We start from the raw sequence: 22,423 nt of genomic DNA, 5'->3' as shown, positions 1-22,423 counted from the left end.
TATATTTTGTGGTTTTAGAGAATCTGATGAACCACACTGATCTTGTGGTTCCCCAAGCAATATAAATAAAAATTTATAACCTATTGTTATTGTCAGTTTTAAATGAGTATACTTTCTATAATACAAATATTAATATTTGTCTTTGTTTTCTATTGAGTTACTTGCCACATCACAAGTTTTGTTTAAAAAAAATCAAGTAAATAAAAATTAAGAATACAGATATTAGATAGAATAATTGTACTTTACTTATGGAAGTTTCTGTAAGTATTTGCTGTTCAACCAGTCTAATTGTTCTTAAATGTTGTTGCTTTTTGGTTGTTTTGAAATTGTAAACATCCTGAAAAACCATAATGTCTGTGTAACATTCCTTTGGGCTGACATGTTTTTTCTTCATCCATGTTATGGGCTATTTTCTCTGCGAGGTGAATGGCAGCAAGGAATCTAGTCCGCACTGTTAATTTGGTTAGATAATAATAATATAAATCACTTATAAAATAAGTTATGTCTGAATGATAAACAGTAAAAACATATTTTTACTGATGTAGTTATGTGCCTACAACAGAGTATCATGTGAGTTTTAGATAAAAGAATGCATAATAAATCTAACATTATCTGAGAGGGAATGTGGGAATTAATGTAACTTTCAAGCCAAAAATTTGAACTGAGATTAGTTTTGTAGACACAAGATTTTCTCTTCAAAGAGTCTGAAGTAATAGTAGCTTCTCTGGAATTAAAACAAAATAGTGTCGTTTTACATGTGAACTAGCTATTTGAGCATTTATTTTATGTCATTGCATTATAATTTGCAAATTCTAGAAGTGTCATTTCATTGACATTGGTAAAATACTAGAATAACTAGTTTTCAAGAATTGAAATGAAAATGATTCTTCCTACTTCGTTGATTATTAGTTATTAGAGAATAGAAAGAGAATGGCAAAGTGAGTTGTTAAGGAAATTAAGGGTTCACTTTCTCTATTATATGCCTTATAATCACAGATTTTTCTGTATGTTTGTTGAAATGTGCTGCTGATATTTGTCCAACAATTAATTTATTTAAGTATTTTAATAATGATCACTTCTCTTGGATTGGTTTCCAAATGCCTGTGATAAACACCCATCTGCCACCATTCTATTAAACATAAAAAACGAACTGAATACTAAGCGTTCTTTCCTAGTACCTAGTTGTTTTTTCCTTTCTTTTTTTTTTCTTTTACCACTGAAGATAATTGAAAGCAATCTTCAAAAGTTTCCATTATAAACACGTGGTAAAAATTTCCCAAGTTCTAACAAACAATATGAAAATAGAGCTCATTTTCAAAGTGTGGGGGGTGGAGGAAAGAAGGAATCCCACAGCATTTCTTTTTAATAACTGTTCAGCTACAAAATTTTATTGATATTTTATTGATATCTTCTTCCCTCTAGAGGATGTAATGCATAAAAGCATTGCCACGGAACATATAAAATTACAAATGAAATTTATTGTAAAAAGTAGAGTGTCTTCTAGACTGGTGTCAGTATTTGTTTCATTCATAAGCCAAAACTGTGGTATAATATATTCATTGTCAGCAAAGTTCATTTGTGTAAATTGCCACCCAATGTTAATTTGACTGATGTAAGACAGATATTGAAAAGACAATTTAAATTTACTCTTCCAAACATAAACTGTTCCACAAAAGCACTGTAAAAACTCCTTCAAGGTTTTGGGTTGTGCTTGACATTTATGGTTAACTACACAATTTGGTCGTGTCATAATCCACTGTGTTTGGCAATTTGGCATTAAACGCCTGCAGAGCTGATTGGATTCTCACCACTTCACTAGTAGACAGCTTGAGTCTATGACGAAGCAAGCAGGAAAAAAGATCTAGAAGACGCTGACCAGGTGGGGAGAGTTTATTTACACGGTCTCTGATCTCTAGGAGCTGCAAAAGAGCTGAGTCCTGGGATCCCTGAGTGTAGGGGTAGTCCAGCTGCAAGATCAGGTCCCGAATTGCTTCTGGGTCAAAGTGCATGCTGTAACCAAACACTTGAATGTTGTTGATTTTCATGTAGCCCAGGTTCCGAGAAGGATCAATAAACTCCAGCGGTTCGTAGTACACACTCTCGTTGCCATTGGGACCACTGGACTTGATGCGACTTCTCAGGTAGATATGGACTGTCTCAAAAAATGTCTTCCATTTGTTGCCCAAGGTAAGTGTCCAGTTATAGCACTGTAGTGGGAGGTCCAACTTAGTCCGCTCCCAGTCCGGAAAGCTGTTTTCATTCACAGGCATAAACCAGCTCTCAGAGTGGCTGCCGCCAAAGGGATTGACATACACAGCCAACACTGGCTCCAAGGTGCTGTTTTTAGTCAAGCAAATCTGTAAAGAGAGACCCAAGATCATATGGACCAGGCTCGACTTGTACTTGTTACTCTTCAGGGTGAGGAGCATCCTCTTACGCCAAGACGGGTCAAACCAGCTGTTGAGACGCATGTCATTGCTAATGAAAATAGCATGGACTTCTATGCGCCTGTCGGCCTTCTGCAGCAGATATTTCATCTCGAGGTCTTGCAGATCAGTCTCAAAGCCAATGTAGTGGTCGGTGGACTCAGCCACCTCGGGCTTGCAGAGGCCCTGGCTCAGCATGTAGCCGGTGTTACAGGTGCCACAGCGGGTGCGGTTGTCAGGGGCACAGGTCAGGCAGGCAGAGGCGTCACCCACCGTGCAGGGCAGGAAAGAGGTGCAGATCACCTGGTCATTCGGACAGGTGCATGAACGTGTCTCTTCTGAAAAACTGCCAAGGAGGCCGTTCTCATTGCAGTAGAGAAAAGACTGGATGCGTGTGAGCCAGTAGGTGGAGGTTCTAGAAATACAAAACAAAAGAATCACATGAATACAAAGACTTTGGGTGCTCTGTCATAAAGACAACCTTATCTCTAAAAGCACTGATATAATTTTTAGGTCATGTCCAGTCAGTATTTCCATGAAAATAAAAGTCCATTTGTATACACATATGCCTGTACATATATAGATATATATGAATCTATAAGAACATGTATAAATACACACACTTATTCATGTATCTACTCATACATATGCACATATATATAAATATGTATATATATATATTTATATGAATGTATTTCTGCCCAAATTACAAATACTTAGTCATGCATTGGGGGCTCACACCTGTACTCCTATTTACTAAGGAGACTGAGAAGTCTGAGAAGTGGGGACCACTTCTTGATGACAGCTTTAGCAGAATATTCTGCTAGACTCTACTTTTAAATGGCAAAGAAATACTGGACTGGAAGCATGGCTCCAATGGTAAGGGTGCCAGTTGTAAACAAGAAAGCCAAGCAAGACTGCCCTAGTAAAAGCACAACCAAAAAATGAAATGAGGGCTGGGAATATGGTCTAGTGGCAAGAGTGCTTGCCTCATATACATGAAACCCTGGGTTCGATTCCCCAGCACCAAATATATAGATAATGGCCGGAAGTGGCGCTATGGCTCAAGTGGCAGAGTGCTAGCCTTGAGCAAAAAGAAGCCAGGGACAGTGCTCAGGCCCTGAGTCCAAGCCTAGGACTGGCAAAAAAAAAAAAAGAAATGAAATAAAAATTAGACCTTCTTCATTCTAGATGGAATAAAGCATTTCAAAGCATATGGTTCCTTTTGAAGAGCTTGCAAGCCATCTCAGTGCCCTTGGAAGATTATTGTCAGTGTAATTAAGTTGGTTATTATTTTGAAATGATAACATCAGAACATTAAGTAGTTTTATCACAAATAGGACAAAATTAGAACCATTCAATCATTCATAGTTACATAAAGTATTAGTGTTGAAGGAAGCCTAAATATAAAGAGAAAATGAAGAATAAACAAATCTAAAAATGTTAGTCTAATTAGGTACCATGGTTTTACCAACATATAAAGAACATGTACAAATTGTGGATGAAAAATATGAAAGCATAGCTAAATTTTATTCTTACAAGCTATTCAAGAAAATAGTTGAATGTATCTTCTTAAAACTCACAAGCTATTTTTTTGAGAGTCTAAGGTGTTAGTTTAATGTTTTTCATTTTCAACATCAACAACTTATCAGGCTGATCATGATGAATTTTAAGCTTTTGGTCTTGCTTTTTAAATAAATAAATGTATTTTATTTGTTGACTATTTCATCATAACAATGAGTGAACTATGGTGGCCATGTTATCAAGTAATAACATGTTTTTCAAGTTGATTTTTATACTATATCTATGAACAACTGAACAATTCCATAGACTTTATCGCCCAGAGTTATCTTGTAGAAAATGAGAAAAGTAAAACATCATGTGCTGAGGGTTTTGTTTTTTGAAAATTAAACTAAGTTCTACTTGTAGGCATATAGAAATACATGAAGTATCAGTTTAGACACTCAAAAGTTGAAATGTATTTTTAGTATCCTTACGCATTTCAGAGGTTAATATTTAGTGCCACTGGAATATTTGTGTAGAATATTGGAAATAATAGTTTTAATGATTTATGTAGTCCAAGGGATGCATAACAACTCTTTATACAACCTATCAAACTTTTTCTTGTTTTATTATCTTTGACATTGTTTATACTTGGTTGTTGTTAGTACTGAGGTTTGAACTCTATAGAGGCTTATTATTTCTTAGGCAGGTAATATATTTATTCAAACATTACTCCATCAAATTGGTTCTGGTCATTTAAATTTAGAGTCTCACATTTTGCCTGTGATGGCCTGGACCACAAGCCTCCTATTTATACATTTCTTCACAGCTGTGGTGACAGGCTGGTACCACTATGAACAGGTCTTGGTTGAGATAAAATCTCACAAGATATTTTTTCTCCTTTGGTCTAGAAGAATGACTCTCCCAAATTCTGCCTTCTGTTTTTAATTGCTATATGTGATTGTTCAGTAGATTTCCTCCCCTTCCTATTAAATATTGATCAAAGTGCATGGAATTGAAACAAGACATTTTATATAAGTGTACTTGTAGGTGAAATTTCACTTTTGATGTTGAATAGAGTTAGGAAGTCCCATTTTATCGCTCATCCATAGTGGAGTTATACAACACATGCCTTAGCATTGACAAAATTAAATACATATAAAATCGTTTCTTAAAGTTTTTTTTCCCCCCAGGATGAGAATGTGGCTTAGTGGTAGAATGCTCACCTGCATGCACGAAGCCCTGAGTTCAACTGCTTAGTACCACATAAACAGAAAAATCTAGAAGTAGTGCTTTGCCTCATGTGGTAGAGTGCTATCCTTGAGCAAAAAAAAGCTCAGGGACAGTGCCCAGGCCCTGGAATCAAGCCCCAGGACTGGGAACCAAAACAAAAACAAAATCTGTTTTCCCTACAATGGTGTCCTAAAGACCATCAATCTCAGTCAGACAATAAAACATTTATGTTATTATTGTTCATGCTTAAAACACTACAATACCATGCCTGGTAGATTTAAAACTTGTTTGGATATTCTTTTACCAAATTCTTACATTACATGAATTATGGTCTTCAGTGAAGCAATATTGATATATTTGGATTATAGGAGTGGTGCTGTCCAAAATCAATTAATTTATTTATCAAGGGGTAAGTACAGATTTATCCCTCTTTTGGACTTTCCCATCCTGGAAATAGCAAGTCAGGTGATGACCCTGGGAACATGTCCTTATCAGTCTCCAGAAATATGGACCCACAAACATTTTGATTTATATGTATTATATGTATTATAAATCTAACATGTTTGTGGGTCCATATTACATATAAATATGGTCCATTATAAATCAACTAGGACCAGAACGCAATGGCTTATGCCTGTTATCTTAGTTATTACTGAAGCTGAGATCTTAGGGATAAAGAAAAACCAACCAGAAAAGAAAAGTTCATGACACTTTGTCTTCCATTTAACCTGAAAAATGTTAAACTGAAGGCATGGTTCAAGTGATAAATTCATAAGTAAGCAAGTTAAGGAGTGCACAAGACCCTGAGTCAAAGCTCTAGTACTGGCAATAAAAATAAAAACAAAGGCTAAAGATACTTAAACAATTTTGCAGTATTCTACTTCGTAGGACCAAACTTTCCACATTAAAAAAAAAATGTTCTCCACAAACTTTTAAGACACATTCTCTGAAAAAAAATTGCAGGAATGTGTGACAGCAATAATGAACCTTTTAGAAGAATGATGTATCTCTGCTTTTACTTCTTTACTTTTTATTATTTTTTATTTCCCTCCCCACTATTGCCTCCTCTGCTTCCCCCTTTGCCTTGTTTCCTTCTTTTATTTTTCTTTCCTTCCTCCTTCCTTCCATCCATCCAGCCTTCTTCTTTATTCTTGCCATTCTCCCTTCCTTTTATCTTCTCTAATTTTATGCTTCTTGAGTTTTATTTATGCCTATCTAATAAAAAAATATAAACTATATAACCCATGTAGTTCAAAAATTATATTTTCTGCCCTGAAACCAAGGCATAAATTCTCCAAGCTACTTCATCTCTCTCTGTAAGCTCTAATCAAGTTTTAAAATCTTAAGGACGAAACAAATATGAAATAAATATGCCTAAGGCTAAAGCCAGAGTACACAAAACTAGGACATTTTCAAGACAATCATTTAGACACCCTAAAGACAATGGCTTTCCAGCTTTTCATTTTTTTTCCTTCAACATTCCTGTAGTTACATTAAAGAATGACTATATTTTGGCTTGTTTGGTTTAATACCATATAAGTTAACTCATATAACTTTTGCTAATATATGAGCCTTGATAATTCAGCATAGATTCAAAGCCTTAGTAAATGGTAAAGAAACATAGCACATAGATTCTTTTTGCTTTACTTTCTACTTCACACTTACTGCCTACCCTTTGACTATTTTACTGTACATAAAAAACAGGAATATATTTTCAAAGGAAAAATCAATTCAATAATCTGTTTCCTCCATACACTTAGTAAATATGGCGCAATCTGCTGTAAAAAGTTGTCGCTAAACATGAATTGGGGGGTGGGGGTGTAATGAGCATTTCACTTAAGGCCAAAGATAACAGTTAATTCTCTCCCTAAGTAAATTTCAGGTAATTTCCATATTTTGTAACTTTAGAAACACGTTGTTAAGAGAAATATTTTAGAAATTTCAAGTTAGATCTTATCATACTATTTTCATGTTTTTTTTCTTTTTTATTGTATATAGTCTCTCTCATATATATATATATATATATAGACATACACACACATATATATATCTATATGGACAACTTATTCATCTATCTATCTGTTTATCTATCTAAGCTATGAGGAATATTTATTCATACGTTTCCTTGTATAATTCTGCATGGATTTAAGATCTGCTCTTCTCCTTTGGATACATACCATAGTAATATCAAAATGGCACTAGATTGGGAGACTTTATGATTGGTTTCCAAGCCACATTGTGCCCTGTGTCGTGAGACAAGTACATATTCCCTTTCACTTTTAGCAAAACTTTTAAACTTCAAACAAGTAATGTTTTCATGTTTAATTCTGCATGACACTAGGGAATTGATCTATCTTTCTGAGTGTTGATGTTATTTCCTGTGACTTCACTTGTTGACCTGTTGACAGGTTGAAAAATAGTATGACAAGTTTTATGTTAACTCTTTGCCACTACAACAAGGTGCTATGCAGGCTAACTTGAAGGCGCAAAGACATTCTCAGTTTTAGAAGTCAAAAGTTCTGTCTGCTACCAAAGACTCTGTGAAGAACCCTCAAAGCAAAGTATTATAACTCAAACCTGGAAAGATAGAGCTGGATGGGTCATTCTCTAGATTGTTATAAAAAAATCTTGAGAAAACCAGAACTATTTCATGAGAAATTAACTCAATACCTTCTAAGGGAACAAAAACCTCAGTACCTTCCTTGAGACCTCACATCATCTTCCATTATCCTGAGGAACCACACTTTCAACACATAGCTCCTGAGAGGAAATCAAACTTTACCCAAATGGCAGCAGGTATAAATTTCACCTTTCCTGATCTCATACATGGTAGCTGGTCCTAATAAAATAAATATAGACTGGAGGCATAGCTGAGCAGTGAGAATACCAGCTTAGAACATAAGAAACTGTTAAAAAGGACTCATCAGCAATCAGCTTTGAATTTATATGTATTTGAAGTTTTGTGACTATTAATTTTTTGAATTTATATGTACTGAGAGATCTAGGGTACTAACGTTTTCAAAACATACTTTAGCAACATTCGGCATACACACAAATGTAAACCAAACATCAAAGCACAGCTAATAAATTCTATTATCCAAGAATTCAGTATATATCTGCAGTTTTAGAACAACAAACTTTATATTTCTTTTCAAAACAAATTTCTCAAGGGAACTTAATATAGTTACCCATTTAATAGTTGAATACTCACTATAAACAATAACATTTAAGCAACTTATCTATTAAATATTAGGATAAAAGCAAACCCTGAAAGCAAAAGAAATATGATTTTTAGAAATGTGTGTGTTTCATTCCATAGGAATATAAGAAAATAACACTTATCTAGTGACTTCTTTCTATAGCAAGAAAACATCAGACATAAACTATGTTTAGCTGTAATGTAGTGTTTAAATGTTAGAAAAAATTAAAGTACTTGATGTAAAGCTGTTTCCTCGAAAGCCAAGCTGTCAACTTTAGAACTTTCATTTACCTGATTGGAAAAATGAAAATAAAATGCCCAGCAGTTTGTTTTTTTTTAATTACAGAAGAAGTAGAATTCTTTAAAGACTACTCATGTACACAATAATAGGAAAAAATAATGTAAATTTTTATTCTTATTATTAACTGGTAGTATTCTTATTTTTAAAGCCACTATAGGCAACCAAGAAGCAGTGTTCATTTTCTTTATTTTAACCACCTATTTCCCTAGAGGAAACATTTTATCTTTAACAATTCATGTATTTGTTCATGATATTATCTGTTCTATTATATTTCACTTTTTATCTAAATGGACACTGCATTCATACTATGTTGAGGCTGGATTCACAAGTACTCATATAATGTCCTTGTGGTAGTATTGAAACCTTCAAAAGTCCCGACACACACACACACACACAAACACACACACACACACACACACACACACACTCAGCTTCATAACCTGTACTTTAGATGCTAGTTGATCTCACTGAGGCATTAGAATGCATGTGGATAAAATAACAATTACCTCTTCCTGTGGTTAAATCCTTTCTGAGCACAAATAACCTTATTTCCAAGGTTCCTCATTCTCACATTCTAATCCTTTATTGCTTTCCAAATCTAAGAGACATGGAACTGAATTTTTAAATCTAAACAATATAATTTTAATGTCTCTTTGAAGTTAGGATTATTCTTTGGGGTAGGCCATTTCATTTTAGCTTTCACAGATTTCTTCTTCTGAGACCTTATTACTTTAAATATAAATTTTAGGGATTAGCCATCCAGGGATTAGCCATTTAGACAATCATAAGCTGATTATTAGCTGAGGCATGGCCAGATAAAAGCAAGTAATACTCTGTCACTCTCCCTGTTCTGCCGGGGGCCATTTCATCACTTGCTAAGTTGCTCTGGGGGCTCATACCCACACTCTTGACACTTGTAGTTAGAGTCTTGATGATGTTTTCACTTACTGAGAAAGAAAATTGCACTTTCAAGAAATTTGAAAGAGAATTTCCCAAGGAAGTTCACAAACAAGCGCACACACCCGCATGGGTGCACACACACATACACACATGTTGAGAGGAGGATGCTTTAAATTTATGAATCTGAATTCAGTGTCTGTTTATAATGGTGCTTTGGAAGAGAAAAATGAGTAAATGAGGCAAGGAGGTGAAGGTGTTGATTATAGTTTGAAGACAACATGAATGATGGAAATGTTATTGAGTATTTTCTCAGGTGCTATGTATTATTTCAAGCACTATGTCATTCTGTCTCACAATTATACCTTTTCACTGATAGAAGCCTATAGATAAGGACATGAGTTTTAAGACATTTAAGTTACTCTAAGTGGCCCAATATCATAAGCTAATAGATGCAATAGCAGAAAGTAGATTTTATTCACAACTTCTCATTAAAAACCCATACTATTCAGATCATTTGCTAACTCATTTAACCAAATATAGAGGCATAACGAAATATTATATCTTATACTTGTTGGCTGCCAAATCATTTTTTTTTCTTTTCTTTCCTTTTTCATACGGGTTAGTGAACACAGGATAATTACATTTGCTTGGACAGCACTATACCATTGAGCTACATCCCAGCCCCAAGTCTTTTGTTATTCACCTTGATGCTGCATTTGACTATAAATTATAACTAAAAAAACACATAATTTCCTCTACTTATGACATAAAATATGAAAGAAACTGATCAATATCCAGTGTGAGGAAATAGATTGAACAAAGATGAATAAATAATTTATTATGTGCACAAAGATAAAATACTATAACATATTTTCCAATTTAGATTGACCTTTGATTTTTATCCAAATATTTTTTCCATAAAATCATGCTAAATATTAAGATAAAGCCTAAAAGTGTTACAGTGTTCACATCCAGGATGTTAAAAAGATGGTCAATATAACTGAGGACTATGAAATTGTTTTCCAATACTGACTGATGTTTCAGGGATCTCTGATATGCTTTTATAGTATCCTAAGTATTACCCAATATATTATTCATTGCCTTAGGTATTAATATCAAACCATTCCTATTTCTCATTTATTACACATGCAACATATACTTGGGTGTACATCATCATTTTACTTTCACAAGGTTCTCAAATAAATACAGTGTGTTCCCACTCCCTTATTCCATTATTTTCACTATTATAAAGATATTTAGCATCTATGGGCTTAGGATCCAAACTGGAAAACACAAGTAATACAATCTAAGATGTTAAAATATGTAGAGTTCGCTACCACTGTATTATATCCAAGTACCCTGGATATTGTCTATATGGGTAATAGAACTGGGGAAGGGAGAGGGAATACCAAAATCAAGAGTCAAAGAACAAAAAGACAAACCATTTTAAGGCAACACTTAGAAACCACTTGGTGTAAACCAAATGCACAACTCTTGGGGGGAGATGGGAAGGGGGAGAGCAAGGAGGGTAAATGAGGGAAAAGATAACAAGAAGAATAAGAAATGTACTCACTGCCTTTCATATGAACCTGTAACCCCTCTGTATGACACTTTGACAATAAAGAAAAAAAAAGAAATGTACTCACTACATTACATATGTAACTGTAACCCCTCCGTACATTACCTTGACAATAAAATTAAAAAGGTTTTTAAAAAGATGCACTGTATTCATAAATTGCTTTGGTGAGTGGAAATTCCTTTGTACAACTACTTAAATATAATAAAAATATTCTAAGAACTCCCAACAAAGAATATGTACAGTTTATAAAGAAGTGATTTTGTTTCATTCTTCAAAGATATATTCAGTGATAAAATAACTGTATTAATGAAAATATAGGGGAAGGTCAGTGTTATACCATTTATATGAAAAGAAGTGGAAAACTAAATCTTATAGCATGAAGAATGTTGTCCATATATATTGTGTGTGAAAGAGCAAGGGATCAAGTATTAGAGTAGCATCAGAGCAAGTAACCCAAGCAAGCATAAGACCCTGAGGTTTACTCCAGTACCACCAAAATAATAAACACCAAAAAAACAAAGCAACAAAAGACATGTAACAGTATAATATAAATACGTAACAGTTTCTGCTAATAAAAATGTTAATTTGAAGCTGGGCACCAATGGATCTCACTTGTAAATATAGATAACTCAAGAGACTGAGATCTGAGGATTCTGTTTCAAAGCCAGCCCAGTGAAGAAAGTCCATGAAATTCATATCTCCAATAAATTACTCAGAAAAAGACATAAGTGGAGCTGTTGCTCAAGTAGTAGAGTGCTAGCCTTGAGCATAAAGAGGCTCAGGGACAACACCCAGGCTCCAAGTTCAAGCAAGCCCCAGGACTGGCAACAACAACAACAAAATTAATTTGGAAGCATTTTTGCATTTAGTTCATCTCCAAATATTTGCACTACCCTTAATATATTTGGAAATAATTATTAAAAACCTAAGAACAATATTTCTGTATACTACACTGAAAAAGAAATTTAGAATCAGATTCTTAAGAGTGCTGTTTAGATTTATTAAAATATATACATATGAAGTAAGAAGGTCTTGCTATTGACAAAGTGATATTACCTACATGCCATAAAAAAATCAAGGAACGGACATTTATTTTGTTCTTGGTGTTATCTCACTTTTAGATTTCACAAAATGGTGTTTAGACTGCAAGAAGTTTTATTTTCATTTTATTTTTTTAAAGAGTGTACTTTTTTTTCTTTATCATCAAAGTGTGGTACAGAAGGGTTACAGATTCACATGAAAGGCAGTGAGTACATATCTTGTTCTACTTGTTACCTCCTCCCTCATTTTTCCCCCACCTCCTCCCTTCTCCTTTCTCTCTCCCCCCAAGAGTTGTGCTTGAGTCTGCACCCACACAATGTCGTTTGGATAATAGTGCAAGAAGTTTTATAAATGACATCATATTATCACATATTTTAACAAACTTTGAATAGGACTCATTTATTTTGAAAATGGAAAATTTCAGTTTCTCCTAAAATTATTCAAGGGATGAAGTGTAGGCACTGTTAGTGATGTCATCCTATGGCTTCAAGCACTATTCTAGACAGGATGTACAGAACAATTCAAAGGACCTGGGAATCTTTCCATGACCTGTCTTTAATCTTAAGTGTTCTGTCCTTCACCTTCTTTGTGCTTTATAAATTCTTCTATATATGACCTCATCTAGTGTCTTATTTCAGCTTCCATGTGCAGTGGAAGAAGAGCCTTGTAACATTTCTAGACAAAATCTCCCACATAAGATCTAAAAAGTATATTACAGACCACTTATACTTATCACGAATTTCCACAAGGGCCTCAAATTAAGGGGACCTAAATTGATTTGTTTTATCATCTGTTTATATCATCATATTACTAATGAAATTGTAGTAGTAACAGTTTTAAGAACACATACTTAAGGTAGATAACTTAATATGATAATTATCTTTCATTATTTTTTACCAATAAGAAAAGAAAAATAGGGAGAAGAGGCATCATATCTTACTCAGAAAATGATCCCTGTCCAAGACTGACATACAAGACAAGTAAGTGCTCTGCTCAGATTTTTGATCTCTTGAACATAATTTGCATTTTCTTCAACTTCTCTGACTCGGTGACAGCTACACTCAAATATGTATTCATGATTCTATTTTAAGGTGTTGTAAATGGATTGTTTCCTCTGCTTAAAATCTTTTGTTGAATATTCATATATCCATAATTACATATGTCCATAAGAATCATGATTGAGAAAGAATGCTGAAAATAACATGGGTATCCCCCATTGTCAGTGTTTTTTACTTTGGTATTTTGCATTTTGTATGTTTACATGATTTGGGCATGGGAAGGGGAATCATAGAAATGGTGAGACAAAGGAAAAAGGGTGAACCAATGTAACAGGGATACTCACAAGACACTATGTAGGAAATGAACTTTACAACTTTGGGAGAGTGTGGGATGGAGGAGAACAGGGGGGAGGGAAAGCAGGAGAAATAAAGGGAGGGGTAGCATTGTACAAAAAGAAATATAATAATTACCTTACTTATGTAAGTGTAACCCCTCTGTACATCACCTTTACAATATCTTTTTAAAAGAAAATAGTGCATATTAGCAATGCAGAAAGATGGACAAGTCAGCAGGCTCTCAGGAAATATTCATTTGGACATGCTTTCAGTTTACAGGGGGTGGATCTCTTTAACCCTTCTCCTTTGTTAGTTAAATCCTGGGGCTTTGTGATTCACACAGCTTTCAGGTAGGCCTTGGGTCTCCTCTGTAGATGGGGCGTGCTGAACAGTCTGGAGAACCATGGCTCCTCCCATCTGCTGTTGGGCCACTGCCTTTAAATCCTGGCTCTGAATAGTGTGCAGACTCAGCAGGGCAGGACTCATCTGGCCTGGTTTCCCTGGCTGAGATTCTCTTGCCCATGGGACATTCCTTCCTCCTGAGTTGGGCTATCACCTGGGCGGAGCTGGCTGTTGAATTCAGCTCCATTTCTGGCTGGGAATTGGGCTACCTCTGTGATGGGAACTTTTATCTGTCTTAGGCACTGTTTACTCCCTGTCTGGTTGTTCTGTGCCACCGGTAGCTGCTCGCTGCTTTCGCTTTGAAAGCAAGTCAAACCAGCCAAGCAGCAGGAAAATAGACGTAGACCATCGCAAGGAAACCAGAGACTAGAGAGAGCCACCCAAACAAGGAAGATGCCATTTTATTTTAACATTTTTAAAACTTTTTTATTTTCTATTTTTCATTTCTGAGATGGCGTTTGTTTTTTGTTTTCCATTTTTATTTGTTTGTTTTGTCGTGTTTTTTGGTTGTTGTTGTTTTTCTGGGGATTTTTGATTTTTTTGTGTGTTTGTTTTGTGCATTTGTCTTCCAGTATTTTTTCTTTGTTTCTCTCTTCACATTCTCTTTCTTTAAAATTACTTTCCTATGACTAACACCTTCATTCTTTTCTGCAGACTCTCCATTGTCTATCATTTTAAACTTGTTCTTTCTACAGACTCTACTCTTCTCCAGATTTCCACGTCACTGAAAATAAACCTAAATCATCACCTCCACCCATACATTTTACTCTATTCTCTTCCCCACCTCTAACTAACCCTCCACATTTACTTCCAGGACCCCCACACTCTATTGAACCCTAGTTATCAGTTAGAGGATATCCATGTTCAATCCTAGTGAATCAAAAGGGTTCGTAGGGAAATCCCAAGAGCCCAAAAAGAAAATAGTAATTCAAAACTTGCACTGGATAACCACAAGATGAAATAAACTCCATCATAGAAGGCATTCAGAGATGGGTGCTGAGTAATGAGAAAAGAACTCTGAGATTACTGAGAAGGGGACATGTTCATCTAAACACTATCACACACTAAATATTATTTTCATGGCTTACGTGGCACAGTGTCAACTGGGCAAGAAAACAAGGGTGAGTAAAGAGTTTTGATTTCAAATCCCAGTATTGTAGATGTGTGTTTATATGCATGAATGTAAATGTATGTATAGGAATTTGAGGTGATTGGATATATGCATGTACATGTATGTATACGTGTATATACATGAAATGTGTACATGTTTTTACAGGTACGTATTGTGATTGAATATATGCATATAGATGTTTGCATGCATGAATACATGCAATGAATGTGTGTATACTGACAAAAGTAGCAACTATATATATAAATGTGAAGATATGAAGAAAAAAATCTGCTGCTGATATTTCTCTAAACTAGAAACCACACATGGGAGATTTCTTTAGAATTTTACACTTTTATACTGATTGCTAGTTTTTGCTGTTTCCTCCTTTGGGTAATCCTTCGTTGGCCATGTTTGCTTAATTTGAACATTTATTTGGAACAATTGTGCTACAGGTGTTTCCTAAATTACCTAAGAAGATTAAACCTCTCCTCTCTGCTAAATTGCAATTCGTACATATTAAAAGAAGACCTAATACTTTAATTATTTGGCTGCATAGCTCTATTGCCAAGGTCTGAAAACTGTGTTGTTCTTATCATTATACTTCTAGTGTATACCGATATAAGACAGTACAGATGATTCTTAGTGACGAAAAGAAAGAGGAAGGAGAGAAAGTGATGAATGTCTCACCCTTCTTGTGTTTGTATTTGTCAATGAAGAGGAAGGCAGGATTTGGGCTGTTCACAGGCTCATGTGTCACAAATTATGCACATGGTGTATGCACTGCCGATTGGTCAATTGAACAGCTTTTAGACCAAAACTAGGATATATACTAGTAAAATCCAGACTACTGAGGATCTTCCTCCATAGATGAGTGGGAAGATCTCGAGAAAAAGGGTCAATGCACTGGAATGAGATACTTCAGCACAGATTTATGCCTACTATAGTAGTTGGCATAGAATGGTTAATTTTTTAATCAAAGTTGAGCAAAATAAAATACTCTAATGTGAATATCAAAAGTGTGTGTGTGGTGGGGGTGGACAAATGAAAAGTAGGGGAGAATGCAGGCAAGTATCCAATATATATCATACAATATTAAAAAGAAAAAGGCAGGGAGGCGTTCATAGGGGAGAGATGAGTGAGGATGTTGAAAGGGCTGACATTGATCAAGATATATTCATAAATTGGTTTGTTAAACAGCAACTCTCTTGGATCACTACAGTTACTGACCAAATCAGGCTTTCATACCACCAACTCCACACACATTAAGGTCATAACAAACAAGGTATATATATATATATATATATATATATATATATATATATATATATATATAAAATCTGTATTGCCATGTTCTTCAAGTTATTAAACAGCTATAAATAAGACAGACATATCTACCCTGTAATAAGGATATCAGTACCATATTCTTGCAACAAATTGCAAGTTTTCCATTGAAGTAATTTCAGAGTAGATATTGTAAAATAGGACATAGTAGACTGTTTCAAGGATGACTGAATTATTTTTCTTTGGTATTAGTAAGAGAAGTGCAAAATGACTTTGAAAAAATAGACTAGCATACTATTTGTAAACTAGAACAAATTACAATTTCAGAATAACTGACACTAATACAACCATTTAAATGTCTAAATAAAATAAATGGATTACAAAGAAAACTGATAGTTAAGTAAGAGGTATTTCGCATTGCTTATCACTCAAAGATATAGTTTTTCTTAGAAAATGATGGTAGTTACTTTAGAATTCTTGACAGTTTACACTAATAATGATTACTAATGCTAACCCCACTGACTATCAGTTAGAAGGTTGTGTATTGGGAAGAAAAGACAATTAAGTCTCTTTTCCTCCAATGCATGATCTCTAGTAATCTTATGAAAATAATTTATTATCACATATAACTTTTCTACAGGGACATATCTGATCAAAATTATGCAAGTATTATAATTTCATGTAACAGCATTGTCATCAAATATCACTATTCCATAATGTGGTATATATTATTATTTGGGAATTTGATTGACTGAACTAAAATCCCCTAACTGATCATCTTTAACGTAATAATGAAGAGGGAGACATTGGAGCTAAATTGTTAGAAACTAAGTGATTAAAAAATGCCACAAAAGTCAATCTCAAAATATCCTATGTTTGTGAAATTCATCCATCAAAAAGTCTCAGAAGTCATATCCTTAGTATATAGATTTATGTGACCATTGTGTAGTCTTCTACTGAGTATCCTAACACTAGCTAATGGTTAAGTCATAAAATCACCAATACATGGATGGATAGATGTAGTCCTAGTAAATGTTTTCTTCTATCCCCCAAAAGAAATTGTGTGGGGTGGATGCATGTGTGTTTGTGTCTGTACTTGTGCCATAATTGTGCAGTGGTTTGAGTAATGATTATTTCAAAACTGTAGAAGTTAGCCTAAAGGATTAATTATAAAAGATGAGATTTGTTGTCCTACTGTACATTATTTGGCTCATCAGTAAACATAGATATCAACACATATTTTTCCTAAAAATTTAATATCATAAAATTTATAGATAACAGAATCAGAGCAGATAACATAATCAAATATATCTAACACTTTCTTGTCTCAATATATTTCAAGGATTCTTGTTGTTTCTTGAGTTATTTAAAATTATTAAACATTTTTTTCTATTGATGCATTATATTGGTCACTTGTTATCTTTGTGAGGGTGCACACACACACACACACACACACACACACACACACACACGCGTCCCAGTCTTAGGGCTTGAAATCAAGGCTAGACTGTTGTACTTGGGGATTTTTTTTCCTTAAGGTTAGTATTCTACCCCATAAGCCAGAGTTCCACTCTTGTTTGCTTATTGATTGCTTGCTTGATGTAATATTATATTATTTTTTTATTTTACGTGAAATAATAGGCTCATGGGCTTTCCTTGCCTGGTTGGCTTTAAACCATCACGTTCAGTTCTCAGCCTCCTAAGTAGCCAAGATTACATGTGTGAGCCACCAGCACAAAGGTTATTGTTCATTATCTTTTGGTAGTAAAATGATTCTTTGGAGAATAAAGCAGGAAAAAAAAAACATACTATATGTGAATCATTGCCACAATTCTAGTATAAAAACACTAGATAATAGCTTTAAATATTTACACATGCAACATACATTAAATTCCTCTTCTAATAGGAATGGTTTAGCATTATAAAATTATATTGCTTGCAACTCAATGGTTATAAAAGTCTTTCTGGACAAAGTTCATTAGTACTACAGTATTTACATACCAGAGTCTGAAGCAGCTTATCTTCTGTGTTCAAAATATTCACATATTCAAATGTCAAAGTCTTTTACAAAGACCCTCACAAAATATCCAGAAATAATATTTTGTCAGATGTAATTTATGAAATTGGGCATGAAAGTTAACCATCATATTGCATATTTGTGTTCTCTGTTAAGGGTAAATCAGGCATGTGACCCAACCCTAACTGAAGCATTAGTTAAATAGAAGAGTCTGATATTATTTCGATCTCCTCTAAAGGAATTGAATGCTGTGGTGTACAGAGTAAGGGTAGTCTTCCTGCTTATCCTCTGATTAATGGACTTTCGGTCTCAAGCAGCAGGAATCATTTTGTGAATTCAAGACAACTGACGCAAAGGGAGAGAGGAGAGAAAATTAAAAATAGATAAGTCATCCCAAAATCACATTAAGAAATAATTGCTACAGATTTATTTCTTTATATAAAGTCCTATTGTTTGCAAAAAGAAAAAAAAAAACTTGCTGTGCATAGGTTGTTCCAATAAGAGTAGGGTAACTTCAAGGGATTTGCGTAGGTATTGTGAAAATAAACAGAGAGAAAAAGCTCAAATATAGTTTTTCTTTTACTATGAATAAAGTGAAAGGCATGGACATCAAATTCTCAGAAAATTATGCAATGAAAGTATGCAAGTACCAGTAATCAGTGCCTTGTATACCATAGACATGCAACACACTCATGTTTAATTGGATTGAATTCCCTATTAATATATTAGCATCTTCGACCAAAAATCCTTTTGAAATTCTCTTTCAAGAGTGACCTCTAAACTTGTAAAAGAAATATTTTTCCCAGGGATGATTTTACTAGGGACCTTGATTCCCACCAATGTAATCATAAATGAATGCACTCAATCTACTTAAAAAGTATGCCCTGCTCATAGTTTTCTATTATCTAGGAAGGTCTAAAATTGAGGATTCTTACTCTAATTAGGAGAGAATCTCAGCATACATTAAATACAAATTTATATTTTCTCAACAAGAATTCAATATTTTAAATATGTTGTACTAAAATGAAGCCAGGGAATCCAGGACCAGGGAGAGTCAGTACAGGCAGCCCAAGCAAATCAGGCTTGGCCTCTCCACTACCATAACCTGTAGGAATAGCCAATAACTCTACTTTTCCTGCCTATATTATTATGGAAAGAAACGATTTTAAAAACATGGAGCTGGAGGTTTATCTTAAAAGTTAGAATATTTCCTTTTTTTAGTGCTAAATGGAACTTCAGTATTACAAATTTATTAAAAATGTTTTGCTGTACATTTAAAAAACAAACATATATAAAGAACTTGGTATTCATTCAATTTGTTTAAAAGTTCATATTATGTTCATAAAACTTACAAGGTATTTTCTTTAAGGTTTTACATAGATAGATACATACATTTTCAATATATTTCTACTTACACTTGTTTATTTTATTTTATTATTTATTTATTTATTTATTTATTTATTTATTTATTTATTTTTGGCCAGTCCTGGGGCTTGGACTCAGGGCCTGAGCACTGTCCCTGGCTTCTTTTTGCTCAAGGCTAGCACTCTGCCACTTGAGCCACAGCGCCACTTCTGGCCATTTTCTGCATATGTGGTGCTGGGGAATTGAACCAGGGTCTTAGGTATACGAGACAAGCACTCTTGCCACTAGGCCATATCCCCAGCCCCACCTGTTTATTTTAGAAATAAATATATTCTACTTATCATCTATATGTATGCAAGTTCAACCACTTTATAAGATAGACATTTTTTATTTTGATATTACTAGAGTTTGGATTCAAGAGTTTGTGATCCTACACAAGCTCTCTCCTCTCTATACCTCTGTACTACTTCAGATACAAAATATATTTAGCTTTTGTGTTTCGTATTCACCTCTGCCCCATTTCTCATATTTTATTTTAAAGATGATGTACAGAAGGCTTACACTTATATAAGTAATAAGTTCATTTCTTTCTTTCATTTTTTTTTCCATTATGTAGACCTGCTCTCTTTCTCATGCAACAATGTAACCCTCAGGCCTTCACCTTGAACTCTTAATTCTCATTCTCCGTAGGAGGGAGTAAAAAACAGTACAAGAAATGTACCCAAGGCCTAATGTATGAAACTGTACCCTCTCTGTATATCACTTTGACAATAAATAAGAAAAAAATAGTTCTTGCTAGAACTATCCTATGTGACTGGAACGAAATACAAATATCAGTGTGAAGTAGAGCATGTTCAGCTTGTTAGCTCCCCATAAAGAAGATAGAAAATAATTTCTATGGAGAATGAGATCTAAAAGTTAGAATATTTCTAGCAAAGGAAAGATACTAGATACCATCCTCATGACCTCTAAAATATTAAGTGTTTAAAAATTATATATGTATTTTTGCTTAGCTCTGATTAGTCATATCCCCACAATGTTACTGTTTTTGAAACAACATTAAATTCATGTTGAGAATATGTGTTTTGTGTTCATGGCCACTTTTTCTAAAATAAAATACAAATTTAATATAAACGGAAATGAAACTAAAGTAATTTCTCAGTTCTTTGTTTTACTACATTATCAATTTCTTAGCATACATGATAATCCAGAGTGTTTCCTATATATCTCACATTGATATTTACATTTGAAATGAAAAGATTTACCCATTGATTTTCGGAAGTTGGGGATTGTAAGATAAAATCAATAAACCAGTAATGAATACTGGAAATTTAATCCATCGCATGTTTTTTTTATTCTTCTGTGGAATCAAAGTCTCTCTTTAGTCTTTCCAACAGTACTTGGATTCTTGTAAGAAATATCTTGCTTCTCATTTTAATATATCTTCACATACATCACTCCTATAAATGATCAAATACAATTCCCTACTCCTCTAAATTGGAATAAACATGTCACTATATATCAATGCCTTAAGTTGCTGAAACATTACATTCTCGGGGAAAGAAGGCAAAATTAAACCAAACCTTCCTTTTGTGATTCAGTGTCTAAGGCACAGTTATTCATGTCAATAGAAAATAAAACACTGTTGTTTTTGTTGTTGTTTTCTCCACAAAAGCATTTGAAAAGGCACAGGCCTTCATTTATAAAATCATTCAGTTGTGCCAGTGGCTCCTGACTGCAATCCTAGATACTCTGGTGGCTGAGATCTGAGGAATCATTTGAAGCCAAATCCAGGCAGACAAATCCAAGAGAATCTTATCTGCAATTAATCAACCCAAAGTCAAAAGTGAAAGTGTAGCTCAAGAGGAAGAGACCACACCGTGAGCATGAAAGCTGAAGGTGTGTGAGGACCAGTGTTCAAGCCCTATTAATGTCACAGAAAGCCAACCAACCCAATAAACAAAAGCAAAACAAGACAAAAGCAATCCGACAAATCAAGCAACCTTTCAGCTATAGGAAACTAATACGTTGTATAGGTTGTGATGGACATGTCAACTAATGTCATTGTGAAAATTATTACACAATAATATATCTATCAAATTGATATGCTATGCACATTAAATCTATACAAACCTTGTCAAATAAATTGTATAATACATGAAAAAATATTAAAAGGCCTGGCATGGTGGTATATGGCTGTGATCCCAGCTACTAGAAAGCTGTAAGTATGAATATCGACATGTGAGACCAGCCCCAGAGATGAGATCTTATGTAAAAGTTAGAATGAAGAAAGTAAGACAGTATGGGTTAGCTAGTGATAAGGTTGCTTGTCTAGAAAATATGAAGTCCCTACTATTGCAAATTAAAAAAAAAAAAAAGAAAGAAAAGAGCAATATAAAAAACTGGGGTAAATCATTTCTCTCCTAATTTTTCTCCCCAGTATACTCTACTTAGCTCTTTTATCCCTTTTTAGCCATCTTTGCACACTTAGGTAAAATGCCTGCAATTTTATTTTCTTCACACACAGAGTGTAGATTTGTAGGTGTAGTTGGGTGCAGATGCTGTGCCGTGAATATTAAGTTCAGAAATAATTGGTCAGTATCAATAATAGAAAGTCAGCTCACTTAACATGTATGTGCAAAAAACAAAGTAAATTAAATGGCTTTCACAGAATTATTATATGTAATTTGTTATTGTGTGATTATTAACTGTATATATAAGGGCTTCATTA

At 34.2% G+C, this 22,423-nt stretch overlaps 1 protein-coding gene across 2 annotated transcripts in view; it reads right to left on the bottom strand.

The window, feature by feature from the left end:
* Window positions 1-1,458: 1,458 nt before the first annotated feature.
* Brinp3 (BMP/retinoic acid inducible neural specific 3) overlaps window positions 1,459-22,423 on the bottom strand; it is a 435,670-nt gene continuing 414,705 nt past the window's right edge. The window contains exon 8 of one of the 2 annotated variants that reach the window (XM_048357694.1): window positions 1,459-2,841. In XM_048357694.1, the coding sequence (XP_048213651.1) occupies window positions 1,725-2,841 (1,117 nt within the window). In that variant the 3' untranslated portion in view covers window positions 1,459-1,724. The remainder of the gene's footprint in view (window positions 2,842-22,423) is intronic. The other variant, XM_048357695.1, reaches the window with a different exon arrangement.

This window comes from Perognathus longimembris, chromosome 11 (genome assembly GCF_023159225.1).
Source record: "Perognathus longimembris pacificus isolate PPM17 chromosome 11, ASM2315922v1, whole genome shotgun sequence".
In the NCBI taxonomy this organism is placed as follows: Eukaryota; Metazoa; Chordata; class Mammalia; order Rodentia; family Heteromyidae; genus Perognathus; species Perognathus longimembris.
The sequence above is the reverse complement of the archived record's forward strand: the minus strand, read 5'-3'. Positions and strand labels throughout refer to the sequence as shown.